This window comes from Erythrolamprus reginae, chromosome Z (genome assembly GCF_031021105.1).
Source record: "Erythrolamprus reginae isolate rEryReg1 chromosome Z, rEryReg1.hap1, whole genome shotgun sequence".
Classification (NCBI taxonomy): domain Eukaryota; kingdom Metazoa; phylum Chordata; class Lepidosauria; order Squamata; family Dipsadidae; genus Erythrolamprus; species Erythrolamprus reginae.
In genome coordinates, this window is record NC_091963.1 from 101,032,004 (window position 1) to 101,046,861 (window position 14,858).

At 40.0% G+C, this 14,858-nt stretch overlaps 1 protein-coding gene across 2 annotated transcripts in view; it reads left to right on the forward strand.

Moving 5' to 3' along the window:
• Window positions 1–14,858, forward strand: part of NSF (N-ethylmaleimide sensitive factor, vesicle fusing ATPase) — an 81,302-nt gene that overhangs the window by 47,525 nt on the left and 18,919 nt on the right. For both annotated transcript variants that reach the window (XM_070767280.1, XM_070767279.1), the window contains exons 10-14: window positions 5,979–6,144; window positions 7,238–7,312; window positions 8,313–8,500; window positions 11,668–11,763; window positions 11,881–12,037. In XM_070767280.1, the coding sequence (XP_070623381.1) occupies window positions 5,979–6,144; window positions 7,238–7,312; window positions 8,313–8,500; window positions 11,668–11,763; window positions 11,881–12,037 (682 nt within the window). The remainder of the gene's footprint in view (window positions 1–5,978; window positions 6,145–7,237; window positions 7,313–8,312; window positions 8,501–11,667; window positions 11,764–11,880; window positions 12,038–14,858) is intronic.

Sequence of the window (14,858 nt, forward strand, 5' to 3'; positions counted from 1 at the left end):
CCCTCTGAGCTGGAAACCGACAGAAGATCAGCCGTTCCCTGAGGGGCCTCAGACGGAACCACAACACTGTCTGGGTTAGAATTCAGGGTAGTAACACATGTTAACTGCCACAGGAGAACTTGTGGCAAATTCTTTTCTTCATATCATATACCGTAATAACTCTTATTAAGAAATGTTTGAGATTGCATCTTTGCATGTTTTCCTCCCTCGTGAACAACAAAATTGGGTAGAGATGGGCAGAAATGATCTTTTTTTCCAGTTAAAAATACCTAGACCTGATGAGTGGGAAAGATATATTTTAATTTTAATAGCCTCTGTGATGTGCAGTTTGAGATGTAGTAGCTTATGGGATTGCAATTTTGTTAATCTGGGTATTCTAGGGAAGGAGAAAAATAGTTCTATTCCAATGACTGCCAGTCAATTTTAGAAATCTTTTCATTTGGAAATTTAGCATAGCAATGTGTCTGGCTACCATAAATATAGAATGGAGCGGAGGAAGACTGAGAGGTGATTCCGTCTGCAGATAGGACTGTTGTTTTTTGTTCCCAGAGAGACTAACTAGTTGATATGAGAAGTCAGTAAACAGTGCAGGCAGTATTAGGTTCCTGCATCCCGTGAATGGGACTTCGGTTGTTGCACGGCCCAGTTTCTGGCATGCTGTGGTCCAGTGCTGGTCCATGGACTGGGACTTGGAGGCCCCTGCTCTAAAGCTTTGAAGCATATTCAGTCTGCCAACATAGCCAATTCAATGTTTGCTTAACTTTAAAGGGCTTATGCGGTAAGAATTAGAAATTTCACTTATAGCTGAAGTGAAGACTTAAAGGCTCCTCCTATGACAGCATCTATTTAATCACTTTCAGGTCAAACTAAGGAAATGGACAGGATTGGACAAACTTTTTTCCTACAAAACAATTCAACTAATAAGACAAAAAGAAAATTATACTATTTTACTGTTTTTAGATTGATTATTCTGACAGTTTAAATGTCTGATGATCCAAGTGTACTTCTTAATTTAACTTCTCAATTTAGAAATGTGCCATTGTTATGCTTCAGTATATTTCATCTTAAAGTACAGTAAACAACAAGAGAGAGCCATTTTGGTATACAGTGATCCCTCGATTAGCACGGTCTCGATTAGTGCGAAACGCTGCAACGCGGTTTTTCAAAAAATATTAATTAAAAAATACTCCACGGTTTTTTTGCTATACCACGGTTTTTTCCCACCCGATGACGTCATACGTCATCACCAAGAGTCACTTCTCTGTCTCTTTCTCTTTCTTTCCTGTCACTATGCTTCAATCATTTTCTCATTTCTCTTTTTTCTCCCCTTTTTTCTATCATTTCTCTCTCTCTTTCTTCCTCTCTCACACTCTCTTCCTCCCTTCTCTCTCCCCCCCCTCCACTTGCCCACGAGAAGAAAAAAAGCAACCTCTGCCGGGCAGCTCCCCTTGTGCCCCCGCTTTGTGCCTGCCTCTTTTGGGGATTTCTTTTTCTTTTCTTTTTTGCGCTGGCAGCGGGAGCTGTTGGGGAGGGCTCTGCCGGGAAGGCCTCTCAGCTGCAGAGCCGAATGGGGGCGGAGGCAACAGCGGAGCCCGGCGCTGGGGCCATGCGAGGCTGTTCATCCAGGGGGGCGTGGACTGGCAAGTCGCCCTCCTTTCTCTCTCTTTCTCAAGATCGCTTGCCTATTGCAGCGAAGGAGGCGAAGCAAGGCTCCAAGCTGCAAAGCGGCAAGCGGCAAGCGATCTTGGAGTTTCCCCTTTGCCTGGGCGGCAGGAAGACCAAGGGAAGGTTCCTTCAGCCGCCCAACACCTGATCCGCTCCGCAGCGCGGCAGCAGCGAGGAGCCGAAGATGGGGTTTCCCCTTTGCCTTTACCCCATCTTCGGCTCCTCGCTGCTTCCGCGCTGCGGAGCAGATCAGCTGTTGGGCGGCTGAAGGAATCTTCCCTTGGTCTTCCCCGCCGCCCACACGCAAACTCCACCATCTGCGCATGTGCGGCCATGAAAAAAATGGCGCACATGCGCAGATGGTGGTTTTTACTTCCGCATCCAGTATAACGCGGAAATCGGTTAGCGCGGGAGGTCTTGGAACGTAACCCCCGCGCTAACTGAGAGATCACTGTAGTGGTTAAGGCATCAGGCCTAGAAACTAGGAGACCATGAATTCTAGTTCTGCCTGGGGCACAAGGCCAGCTGGGTGACCTTGGACCAGTGATATTCTCTTGGTCCTAGAAAAAAGGCAATGGGTAAACCACTTCTAAAAAAACCTTGCCAAGAGAACTGCACAGACTTGTCTTCAAAATTATAGAATGGAAGGAGAAAAAATATAAGTCAATTTTAGAAATCTTTTCATTTGGAAATTTAGCATAGCAATGTGTCTGGCTACTATAAATATAGAATGGAGTGGAGGAAGACTGAGAGTTGATTCTGTCTCCAGATAGGACTGTTGTTTTTTGTCCCCAGAGAGACTAACTAGTTGATCTGAGAAGTCAGTAAACAGTGCAGGCAGTATTACCTCTGGAACCGCCTGCTACCGCACGAATCCCAGCGACCGATAAGGTCCCACAGATTGGCCTTCTCCGGGTCCCGTCGACTAAACAATGTCGTTTGGCGGGTCCCAGGGGAAGAGCCTTCTCTGTGGCGGCCCCGGCCCTCTGGAACCAATTCCCCCTGGAGATTAGAACTGCCCCCACCCTCCCCTGTCTTTCGTAAACTACTCAAGTCTCATTTATACCACCAGGCATGGGGGAGTTGAGATAGCTCTTCCCCCTAGGCCATTACAAGTTATGCATGGTATGTTTGTGTGTATGTTTGGTTTTATAATAGGGGTTTTTAGTTGTTTTTTATTATTGGATTGTACATGTTGTGTTTATTATTGTTGTTAGCCACCCTGAGTCTGCGGAGAAGGGCGGCATACAAATCAATCAATAATAATAATAATAATAATAATAATAATAATAATAATAATTATTATTATTATTATTATTATTATTATTATTATTATTATTATTATTATTATTATGTTCCTGCCTGGATGGTGGGGGATTGCATTCTGGTAGCAAAAATGGAGTTGCACATGCAGCTCGGGGTGACTGGCGGGCGCACGCACACATCAGAGCGAGATTTGGCTTCAGCGCATGTGCAGGAAACAGAATCCTGTGAGGGCACGTGGGGCGCACAAGATTTCAGCGATTTTTGGCTATTTTATCGCCAAAATCTCACGGCCCCACGCATCTTCTCACAAGATTTGCTTTCTGCGCACGTCCATCCGTACTGGTAGCGGAGGTTAGTTATCCCCGCCTGAGTGCAGGGATACAATAGAATCCTCAAGCAAATGCTTTTCTGTAACTGGAACCACTATAGTAGTTAAAGAATTGTACTAAGATTGGAGAAAGAAATCTACCATTAGATGTGAAAATTCAGTGTGTAATTCTCTGCCTTTCATATACCGAATTTACCTCAGAAGATGGCTGATAGAAACTACGTTCTCCAAAGAAAGTCAGGATACACATCTAACCAATCAAACAATTTTATTTAGGGTTATATTGTCTGATATTGGAGGTAATAAAGAGCATTTATTATAACTTATCAAACCTCCTTGTCACTTCTGAGTATTAAAAACCTCTATTACACAGCTCTGTGTTTGCCCATTTTTAGATTTTATGAATCTTTGCTATTGAACATTATTAAAATATTCTTAGATTCTAAGTGAACAAAGATGATTCTTATTTCATTTTTTTCATTAACGAAGGCATCCATCATTCTCATCCACTATTAAAAAGCCCCTGCCCGTATCTCCATTTAGTCAGTTCAAATAAGGTATAGTCATGGCCAATTATGTGAAAATTTCATTTAACAATCAGAGCTAATTTGGTCCAGCTGTTCTTTATATACATCTTACAAACCATATGTTCTTATCACAATGAACTTCTCACCACAGATTCTGGAAGGACACCATGCCCCACTTAAAATAAATTTAAGACTTTAATAAAAAACATCAGGATCTTAAAAAAAACCACTGCACCATAATCTGCTGATGGCTATAAATCTAGAAAACCATCTTGAAAGTTTGAGAGTTTCACCAAACCCTAGACAGAGGTTTAGACAAGATTTGGCATTTTCTTTCACCTATTGAGTCCTTGCCAAGAACCTGGAATTATTATTGGTTCATTGCATAGTCAGCCAAACATGAAATTGGATTTTATCTAACCATTGAATCCTTCCCAAGGACCTTGGATAGGCAGATGATATTATTATTATTATTATTATTATTATTATTATTATTATTATTATTATTATATAATGCTGCCAAAGGAGACCATCTATCTCCATAGGAGATGTGTAGCTTTGACCAAATAGGAGATGGGATCAAGTATTCTTTCCATGCGTCTAGACGCTATGTTAGGATCTAAATAGGGGAAAAACGGCTTAGACTTAATCCAAATAAAATGGAATAGTTATAGATTTGGAAGCTGTCAGATTCCAGAAATAATAATTAACTGTGAATGAATTGATCCATCCTATTCTAAAGTGGTTTACTATCTAGATGTCTTCCTGGAGTTTTTTTTCTACTTGAAAAGGAAGGAAGACCTCAGAGTAACTCTACCTTGTGCACCAGTTGCAACCACTTCTGAACTAGGAAGCCTATTGACAGTTCCTTAAGTAATTGTCATCTCACATTTGGTAGTTGCAATGGATAGGGATGCCCTTGAAGACCTTCTGGTAGCTTCAGTTTATCTAGAATGCAACCACATGGGTAATAGTGAGCTCGGTTCATTTTGTACATGTAAGATTTTTATTGCAAAAGATGTACTGGGGAGCATTTAGCTCCCAAGCAATGTTCAGATATTAGTTATCACTTTCAGTGAGCTCTAAGAGGGGAGGATTACTACAGGTCTCTTTATTGAGACAGTGTCAATATCTGGAAGATGCAAGTATTTTCAGTGAAGGTCCCTCTCTGTTCCCCGGAGATGAAGACAGCTCTATTTTTTTTTTTAGTGCATTGGATTATGCGAGGTTTTTTTGCTTCCGCGCATGCCGAAACACAGGTGCATCTGCGACTCCATGCGCAATTTTGCTATCCACAGGTGCAGAAGCAAAATCGCACTGGACCCGAAAGCACTCACGAGCTATGGCGGCGAGCCCAATTTAGCATTCTGGCTGGAGCCCACCTCTGGCTATAAGACAAATGAATATTGAAGGCTTCTCCCCTTTATTGGGGCTACCTTTGAAAAGTGTTCGGAAACTTCAGATCGTGCAGAACGCAGCTGCGAGAGCAATCATGGGCTTCCCTAAGTATGCCCATGTTACACCAACACTCCGCAGTCTGCATTGGTTGCTGATCAATTTCCGGTCACAATTCAAAGTGTTGGTTATGACCTATAAAGCCCTTCATGGCATCGGACGAGAATATCTCCGGGACCGCCTTCTGCCGCACGAATCCCAGCGACCCGTTATGTCCCACAGAGTTGGCCTTCTCTGGGTCCCGTCGACTAAGCAATGTTGTTTGGCGGGACCCAGGAGAAGAGCCTTCTCTGTGGCAGCCCCGGCCCTCTGGAACCAGCTCCCCCCAGATATCAGAGTTGCCCCCACCCTCCTTGCCTTTCACAAGCTCCTTAAAACCCACCTCTGTCGTCAGGCATGGGGGAACTGAAATTTCCCTTCCCCCTAGGCTTATAGAATTTATACATGGTATGCTTGTATGCATGACTGGTTCTTTAAATTGGGGTTTTTTAGATTATTTTTAATATTAGATTTGTTTACATTGTCTTTTTATACTGTTGTTAGCCGCCCCGAGTCTTCGAAGAGGGGCGGCATACAAATCTAATAAATGAATGAATGAATAAATAAATAAATAAATAAATAAATAATTATGATTAGAGTCTAATTATGCTTTACAAGTTTAAATGCTTTATTCTGCACTCCTTAAAACAATAAGGATGACAGTATTTTAATAACATACTTTGTTTTTTCTTCATCAGCTTGGGGCAAACAGTGGTGTTCATATCATCATATTTGATGAAATCGATGCTATCTGCAAACAACGAGGGAGCATGGCAGGCAGCACTGGAGTCCACGACACTGTTGTGAACCAGCTCTTGTCTAAAATTGATGGTGTTGAACAACTGAACAATATCTTAGTAATCGGTATGCAGTTGCCATGTTCTTTTGAGTTCTCTTGAGAGGGAGATTTTGCCATATCTTTGACATATTTGCAGAGAGACATGGATGCAAGATATTTCTGGATGCACAGAGTAAATGTCTCACTCTTCAGAATCTTAAAACTAAAACAAAAGTTTTAGAATCTTAGAAAAAGAATTAAACTTGGATGATTTATCTTAAGTTTATTTTTCTTATTAATATAGCCACCAATGTTGCAACAAGTTAATTTAGACAGCATACAACAAAACTAAATCATACATTGCAAGCTATTTATATTTAATTTTAGGAATTATTAACCCTTAATTGTCTGATTCTAAGCTTTTTATATTCTTTATCAAAGAGCTCCTTTGCAGTAAGTTTTTATACTATTGTTTTTCAAAGAAGGTTTTAAATTGTAATATTTAAATTTATAATTAAAGGACATAAAATGGAGAACAGAAAAAAGACATTAAAAAGTTGTGATAACTACTTGGGAAAGAAAAAGTGAGAGCAAACCCAAGACATAATATTGGTGGAAAACCAGTATATTCATGGGAGTACAAGGCAAGATAGTGGTATTTTCCTTGTCTTTTTTCTTCTCTCTCTCTCCCTCCCCCCTCTCTCTCCTTCCTTCCCTCCCTCCCTCCCTCTTCCTTTCTTTCTAGCATACTCTATCTTAAATTTGTTTTCATGCAGATTACTTTGCAGATTAGTTGCAGTCCTATCCACATATTCATTCATTCGAATAATGAAACTTGACACAGCAATTCACAGATATCAGATACATCAACATATCTCTGAAACATAGCTTGGAACCTTGGATATTGCACACACACACACACACACACACACACAAAAGTGCACACGCGCGCACACACACAAACCCTTTGGGATCTTCGTATATAAATAAAACATAAAAAGAACATTATCATGCCTGATAAATGCTATGTTTGTCAGTTTTGCTTATGGAAACGTATAGCAATTAAGAAGGATTCTTTTGCTTGGTGCCTAGAAAGCTCAAACAGCTAACCTAAGAATCAGGTGTAGTGTCTGGACTCATTCTTGTTCAAGCTAGTAATAATTTCTTTTTGATGTCCAGGTATGACCAATAGACCAGACCTGATTGATGAAGCACTCTTACGACCTGGACGACTGGAAGTGAAAATGGAGATTGGTAAATAATTAGGGCAGCAATTATTAACAAAACCCACAAACAAATGGTAGGCATTGGAAAGTTTTGGTAGGAATTAATTTGGTAAATATGTTCTATGACCTCAGCCATCTGTTCATTATTTATATAACTTCCTTGTAACAAGGAAGATGTGCAGCATGGATTCTCTTGAACATTACACTGACAAAACCATGATACTCATGACTGAAAATACTCATAGAGATAGAACAAAAGACAAAAACATTATTTACTGCAGATCACAAGCATTAGTTTGGCTTCATGTAAATCGTCTTTCCCTATATAGGATCATACAGAAATGGCTGAATTCTTATATCAGAAGAACATCAAGTTGCAACATGTCTTGTGTTTTTTTCCATTTTCAGCAATAGGGGAGGACATTTAATATTTCTTTCCACATGTTTCCTTCGTTTTATTCCCATGTTTTTCAAGTTTGGATACTGTAGGTAGATACAGATACAGACGTTTAAGGTATATTAATCTGTAGCATGTAAATATGAGAAAGTACAAATGTGATTTGGATAGCTAGGACCTTCCTAAGGAATATCAGGGGGGAAAGTCTAGACTGGGAGATCCCCAAATCCCATGCAACTGCAAGATTTGTTGCTAAGAAAGTTGCATGGATGTTTTCATAACTCTCCAATCAGACATTATTTGTGCCTAAAAATAATGAAATGATACATACATCTCTACTGCATCCTAGTTGAAAATGAGGTGCAATCTCTACCCCATTTCCCTCTCTTTAAAAGCCAGCTCAGGGGACTGGCATTTGGGAAAGAAAGATCATTACTTAGTCTGTTAAAAAAATGGCAATCATGGAAGAAAATAGTAATGTCCAAAGAGCCTTTTTGTATTGGGGACAATTGCTTCTAGAATTCCCTAACTAAGATCTTTACAATAAAAGTTTAAAGTTGCAGATGCACTACATCTAAAAAGATCATTGCAAAAAAGTGGCTTGAAGCAAAATGACAACTTATCTGTTTAGGCTTGCCTGATGAAAAAGGTCGAGTGCAGATTCTCAACATCCACACATCAAGGATGCGAACCCACCAACTGCTGGCTATAGATGTGGATATTACAGAGCTGGCCGTGGAGACCAAGAACTTCAGTGGTGCTGAACTTGAGGGTCTGGTTCGGGCAGCCCAGTCCACAGCTATGAACAGACACATTAAGGTTTGCTCTTCCTTAGCACTACCCAGTCTCTGCTGATGTCATTAGATATAACCATTAGATATAACCTTCCTCTTTTGTTCTTATGAGTTTTGCTTAGTTATAAAGAATTAACCCTAATAGACAGAATAAATCCTTAAGTAACCAATATTTTTTTTGGGGGGGGGAGAGAACCTAATGAGTAAAAAAACTTTTCATGGGAGATTTATGTTATTTCTGTGGACCCAAAAAAGATAAAAGAATATTGAAGCATGCAGTTTCTTCTGCTGTAATCTGAAACTAGATAAAATAAATAGCCACCCCAATTATGTTCAGAAGTCTACAATCTGTAGACTTGAACTCAATCTGTATAGTCTGGAGGACAGAAGGAAAAGGGGGGACATGATCGAAACATTTAAATATATTAAAGGGTTAAATAAGGTTCAGGAGGGAAGTGTTTTTAATAGGAAAGTGAACACAAGAACAAGGGGACACAATCTGAGGTTAATTGGGGGAAAGATCAAAAGCAACGTGAGAAAATATTATTTTACTGAAAGAGTAGTAGATCCTTGGAACAAACTTCCAGCAGACGTGGTAGATAAATCCACAGTAACTGAATTTAAACATGCCTGGGATAAACATATATCCATCCTAAGATAAAATACAGAAAATAGTATAAGGGCAGAGTAGATGGACCATGAGGTCTTTTTCTGCCGTCAGACTTCTATGTTTCTACATCATTTACGTAGTGTGATACAAAAGCTACATCTTCTTTCCCTTTCTTAGCTGTTTGAGCACCATTGTGCCAAGCTTTTTTTTCTCACCTGCTAATTTCCAGGTATTGAGGCCAGCTGTTGGAGGCAGGGTTCGTCTTTGTTAAATGCCATAACAAGACTGAGCAAGCACATCAACCTGATAGTACTGTGCGATTCTATCATGGAATGTTCCGACTTTGTAATGGACGTTACTAAATGTTTTGGAGCTACTTTAACTTCCATTTTAGAACAATTTGGGATTGGAACATTACCATCAGAGAATGCATCCCTATTTTCCAATTATTTTCCATTTGAAAGTAACATTTGGCTGCCTGTTTATATGGATTGGACTTTTAAAGAAATTCAAAGTTGTGCCCATGCTCATCTAATGAAATGTTCATTTGACAAAGAGACAAGAAGGCAAAAAGCATGCAAATTTGAATATAGAGGCTAAAGTTGATACCCTGGTAGGATGCATGAAATAGAATAGATTGTATTTCCTTTGTATTATATCAGATATTTGTCTCCTTCTGAAATTTTATCAAACATTGTCCTCTTGGTCTACTATTAGATATTGAAATAGGATTAAATTTTACCCATACAATATCATGAATTATGATATGCACAAAGAGGGTAAACATCTACAACAGGTTTCATTACTTAGCTCCCAAAGGCCTGATTTCAGGGTAAGATATTCATTGGAGTGTTTCTCTTTCCTTTCTTTTTCTCTTGTTTTCTTTTTCTCCTTCATTTTTAGTTGTAAAGGTCACTGGGCTTTTAGCAGGAAATGAGTGATGTCAGATGTGAAATGTCAGGATGAGTAAATTAGAGATTAGCTGAAACAAGCTAAATTAGTTTTTTATATTAGAGAGTGTTGAAATGCTGATTTTTGTTAGCCTGTGACTGTAACAGGTGTTGGGTTTGGAATGCATCCTGGAACGCATAGGTGTATGTTTTGCAGATGAATTTGGGGAGGCAGAAGACCCTTGTAGCTTATAAAAATGAACCTTAGGGAAAATGCACTTTAAAGATGGTCTAAAATCTGAAGTTGAAGAAAGATTTTACTATGGCATTTCCATAGAATTCCAGGTTCCATGGTGCTGATCTACTTTCCCTGGTTTTATCAAGTCACCCCAATGTTCCCCCAGCTCAGAATCACTTATGAAGCTAGTTAGCTTCTGCACAAATATGTGTGTATATATCTATATATATAGAAAATGCTGGGGTTTTTTTTAAATGCGAAGTAGAAAGGTCCAAGTACAAATCATACATTTTGCTCAGCTGTCTTAATTACATAGCATTCAGTAGCACAGACAGAAACAAATAAAAAGGAATGAATGCATGCAGGTCTATGTACAGACTTACTCAATGATTCTTTTTGGAGTACAGTAAAGAAATAAGTAAAGAAATAAGAAATAGTACAATTTATTTGTATAACAAAAGCAGAAAATAAAAAGAAAAGGGGAAATAATTTATTTATTGATTGATTGATTTCAAACACTTGTTTATACCATTCCATATTTTTTTGTTCTTCATTAGACACGTACCAGTCCCTATGTTTATATACTTCAAACTTCTTGTTTCTTTTACTTTGCTGCATATACTCATGAACTCTATTTGTTTCCAAGAAACTTCTTTTAATTTTTTTTAAAGATACACACACACACACACACACACACACAAACGTATGTGTATGTGTGTGTGTGTGTGTATAGGTATGTGTGTGTGTGTGTGTGTGTGTGTGTGTATGTCACATGTTTTTTTGCTGAATTTGAAAATTAAGGGAGATTAAGATAGATCTATTTCGGCCTTATTTTGGCCTCATCAGCTAGCCATACCCACTAGGATTTGAACCTGAAACCTTTGCCTTGTAAGGCAGAGAATTATCCTCTAGGGTACAGTATCCAATCCCTTCAGCTCTGCACCAGGGAAGGGTTACATATTTTTGTGTCGAATCACCCTGGTGTATTGAAGGAACATCACAGCTCCTTATTTGCCTTTCGACCCAACCCAGGGCCATTTCCAAGGCAGTTAATTTTATTGATAGCTGACAATTCTATCTGTATGTGTCACATGACTTTTTGCTGAATTTGAAAATTAAGGGAGACTAGGATAGATCTATTTCGGCCTTATTTTGGCCTCATCAGCTAGCCATACCCACTGGGACTTGAACCTGCAACCTTTGCCTTGTAAGGCAGAGAATTATCCTCTAGGGTATAGTATCCAATCCCTTCATATATATATATATTCTTATATTCATATATATATATTCATATATATATATTTCTTATATTCAAAAGGAAACTGAGACTACTTGAGATTGTTCTTGGAAGTTCCATTATTTGAAGACCTATTCAAAGAGACCTATTGTAGATCTATTTTAATGTACGATTTTGTTGGCTGTCTTATTGATGTCCCATCTCCCATTTTCTTTAGGCCAGCACTAAGGTGGAAGTTGATATGGAAAAAGCAGAAACTCTACAGGTGACGAGGGGAGACTTTTTAGCTTCACTGGAAAATGACATTAAGCCAGTGAGTGTGCCTTTTATTTCTTCTTGTGGCTAAACTAGTTCATGTCATTCCCATTTTTGCAAATGGAGGCAGTTATTCATTATTTCCTTTACTACATCTGTTTCTTTCCAACCGCAGGCATTTGGGACCAATCAGGAAGATTATGCAAGCTATGTTATGAATGGCATTATTAAGTGGGGTGACCCTGTTTCTCGGGTGCTGGATGATGGGGAGCTTCTTGTACAGCAGGCCAAAAATAGTGATCGTACTCCCTTGGTCAGTGTTCTTTTGGAAGGTATGTTACTTGTTGCACAGATGGATGCATGATGTGTTCTCCTAGAAAGTGGTGGGCTTCAGAGATCTTACCTCCATCTGGAATTATTTGCAATTTCTTAAGGAAGATCATTAATATTATATTGGATTATAAAAAGTTTTTCTGGCACACCTGTGAGAAAAAGAGGATTGGTATATTCTTCTCTCTCTTAATAACTTACAGAAATTTAATTCAACATGATCTCAAATCATATTTACTGTGATCTCTAAAATGCTATAATATAGTTTCTATTAGCAGATAGAAACTGGGAATCACTGAAGTGACTTTCCAGATATGATTACCCTGTTTCCTTGAAAATAAGACCCTGTCTTGTATTTTTCTGTAAGTGGTTGGCTTTATTTTCAGAGAGGTCTTATTATTTTGGGGCATGTGGAATAAGATGGGGCTCCTCTTGCCGTCTTACCTGATTTCCAGCTCTGTCTCCCTAATCTAAATAAGAGGAAATGGTATTTTGGGGGGGAGGTCCTACTTTCGGGGAGGTCCTGTTTTCTGGAACACACAATAGTGCTGACTGCTATCTAATGTTATGGTTAAAATAATACATAGTCTCTATCTTGCTCTATCTTCTTAAAACTTCTAAAGAATTTAGATGTCTGAATACAAGTCATGAAGATAGATGTAGAGCTTAGAACTGGGAAAGAAGTGATCGAAAAAAATATATAGCAAATGCTTATACCAGAAACTGTTGAGAGTTTCATCAAAAGCAACAACGAAGCACTGTCCTTGTCTAATTTTGGGAGTAGATTATTCAAAAGGATCGTCACCAATTCTTCTCCCAAATTGTAATAGCTTTGCTTAATTAAGTAATTTTATCCAGTGTTGTGTCTGGGTCCCCACAGACGCCAACACCAACCAAAAAGAGTAGCCAGACACACTGGTAAAAAGCAAAGGCAGTTTATATAATTCAAAGCAAACACAGGTAACAAAAACTGTTCTTACAGACAGGAACACTATGAAGCTTCACAGAGGTTTCACAAAGGCCAGGCAATAAAACAGGATTCTTGCTGGCAAAAACAACGCTGGAGATAATAAAACCCACGCCTCCCCCAAGTCTTCCAGACTTCTAGGCCACAAGCCAAGATCAGAGACGCCGAGAATCGAAGCAAGGTCACAGGACTCCCAATTGATAACTCTCCACAAGACTGTAAGGGCGGGCCTGCCTTTTCAACCCTGCTGAGGAGAACCACACCCAAACCCAGCTGTTGCCAATTCAGGGATGGAAATACCTTTCTAATTGGCCCCGTCTTTGAGCTGCTCGTCGCTGCCTCATGTCTATTATAGCCTGTGCGTCTTCATCCAATGAATCCAGGCTACTAGCTGGGGAGAGCCCCCCCCCCCCCCCCCCGGGGGTCTCAGGCTGCTCTCCCTCCTCCTCTTCCTGACGTTCCTCTCCCCCGTCTGCCTGGTCCTCCCCCTCCTGTTCACTGTCCTCCTCCTCTGGGCATGGATCCGGCAGAGATCCAGCCGGTCCCTGAGGAGCCTCAGGCCGAATCACAACATCCAGGAGAGCCTCAAACTTCAATGCTATAAAAACTGTCAAGAAAGGAGTCCTTGTAATCACTGTTCCCTCTAAGCTGCGCAGCTGCATGGCAGCGCACACAAAACCAAACTTCCACGCAGCACTTTCAAGTGCTGCACAGTCTTGATGACTCACTTCATTTCCCCCACAGCTGAGCTTTATTTATTTATTTATTAGATTTGTTTGCCGCCCTTCTCCTGGGACTCGGGGCGGCTCACAACAATAATAAAACACTGTACAATGAACAAATCTAATATTTGTTTGCACAGCCATTTCTAGCCAGTCGCCTCTCCCCCCATCCTCTCTTACATCTGTCCTTCAATTCCGCAGCCTCGCTTGACTCCTCCAGCTCGCAGGCATTGGCAGGAAAAAGAGTAGAGGAGGAGGCTCACAAAGCCCGCGGGGCTCTGCTGCCGAGAGACACTTCTGCCAGCCTCTCTGCCTCCGCTGCAGCTCTCACGAGCACCGCAGACCAGGCAAGCCTATCGAGGCATGTGCAAAGGAGGAGAAAGTGAGGAGGGAGGGAATTGCTTCTGCTGCTCAAAATATATGGCTCTCTTTCTGATTGCAGCCCACAGTGTTACTAATACAGTGTTCCCTCGATTTTCGCGGGTTCAAACTTCGCGGAAAGTCTATACCACGGTTTTTCAAAAATATTAATTAAAAAATACTTTGCGGGTTTTTTCCCTATACCACGGTTTTTCCCACCCGATGACATCATATGTCATCACCAAACTTTTGTCTGCCTTTAATAATTTTTTAAAAAATAAACTTTAATAAATAAACATGGTGAGTAATAATCTGAATGGTTGCTAATGGAATGGAAAATTGCAATTTAGGGGTTTAAAGTGTTAAGGGAAGGCTTGTGATACTGTTCATAGCCAAAAATAGTGTATTTACTTCCGCATCTCTACTTTGCGGAAATTCGACTTTCGCGGGCGGTCTCGGAACGCATCCCCCGCGAAAAGCGAGGGAACACTGTATTCCTTCTTAAATACTTGTTTTCGCAACTACAGCTAAAACCCGGGGTGGGGGTGGGGGAGAGGCTGGAGAAAAGCAGTTGAAGTGTCTGGTTGAGGAAAATGGCAAATAGAAGCTTGCGTTTGTAAAAGTGTCATGGTTGAAGCTATTTTAAAGCTGCAAAATTGCTTCTCACATCAGCTTTTTAAAATTCTGGCAGAACATTTATTTTTATTTATAAATAAAAATAAATTACTTTCTTATAAATAATTTATTGTAGGGAGATATTTGTAGGATATTAGA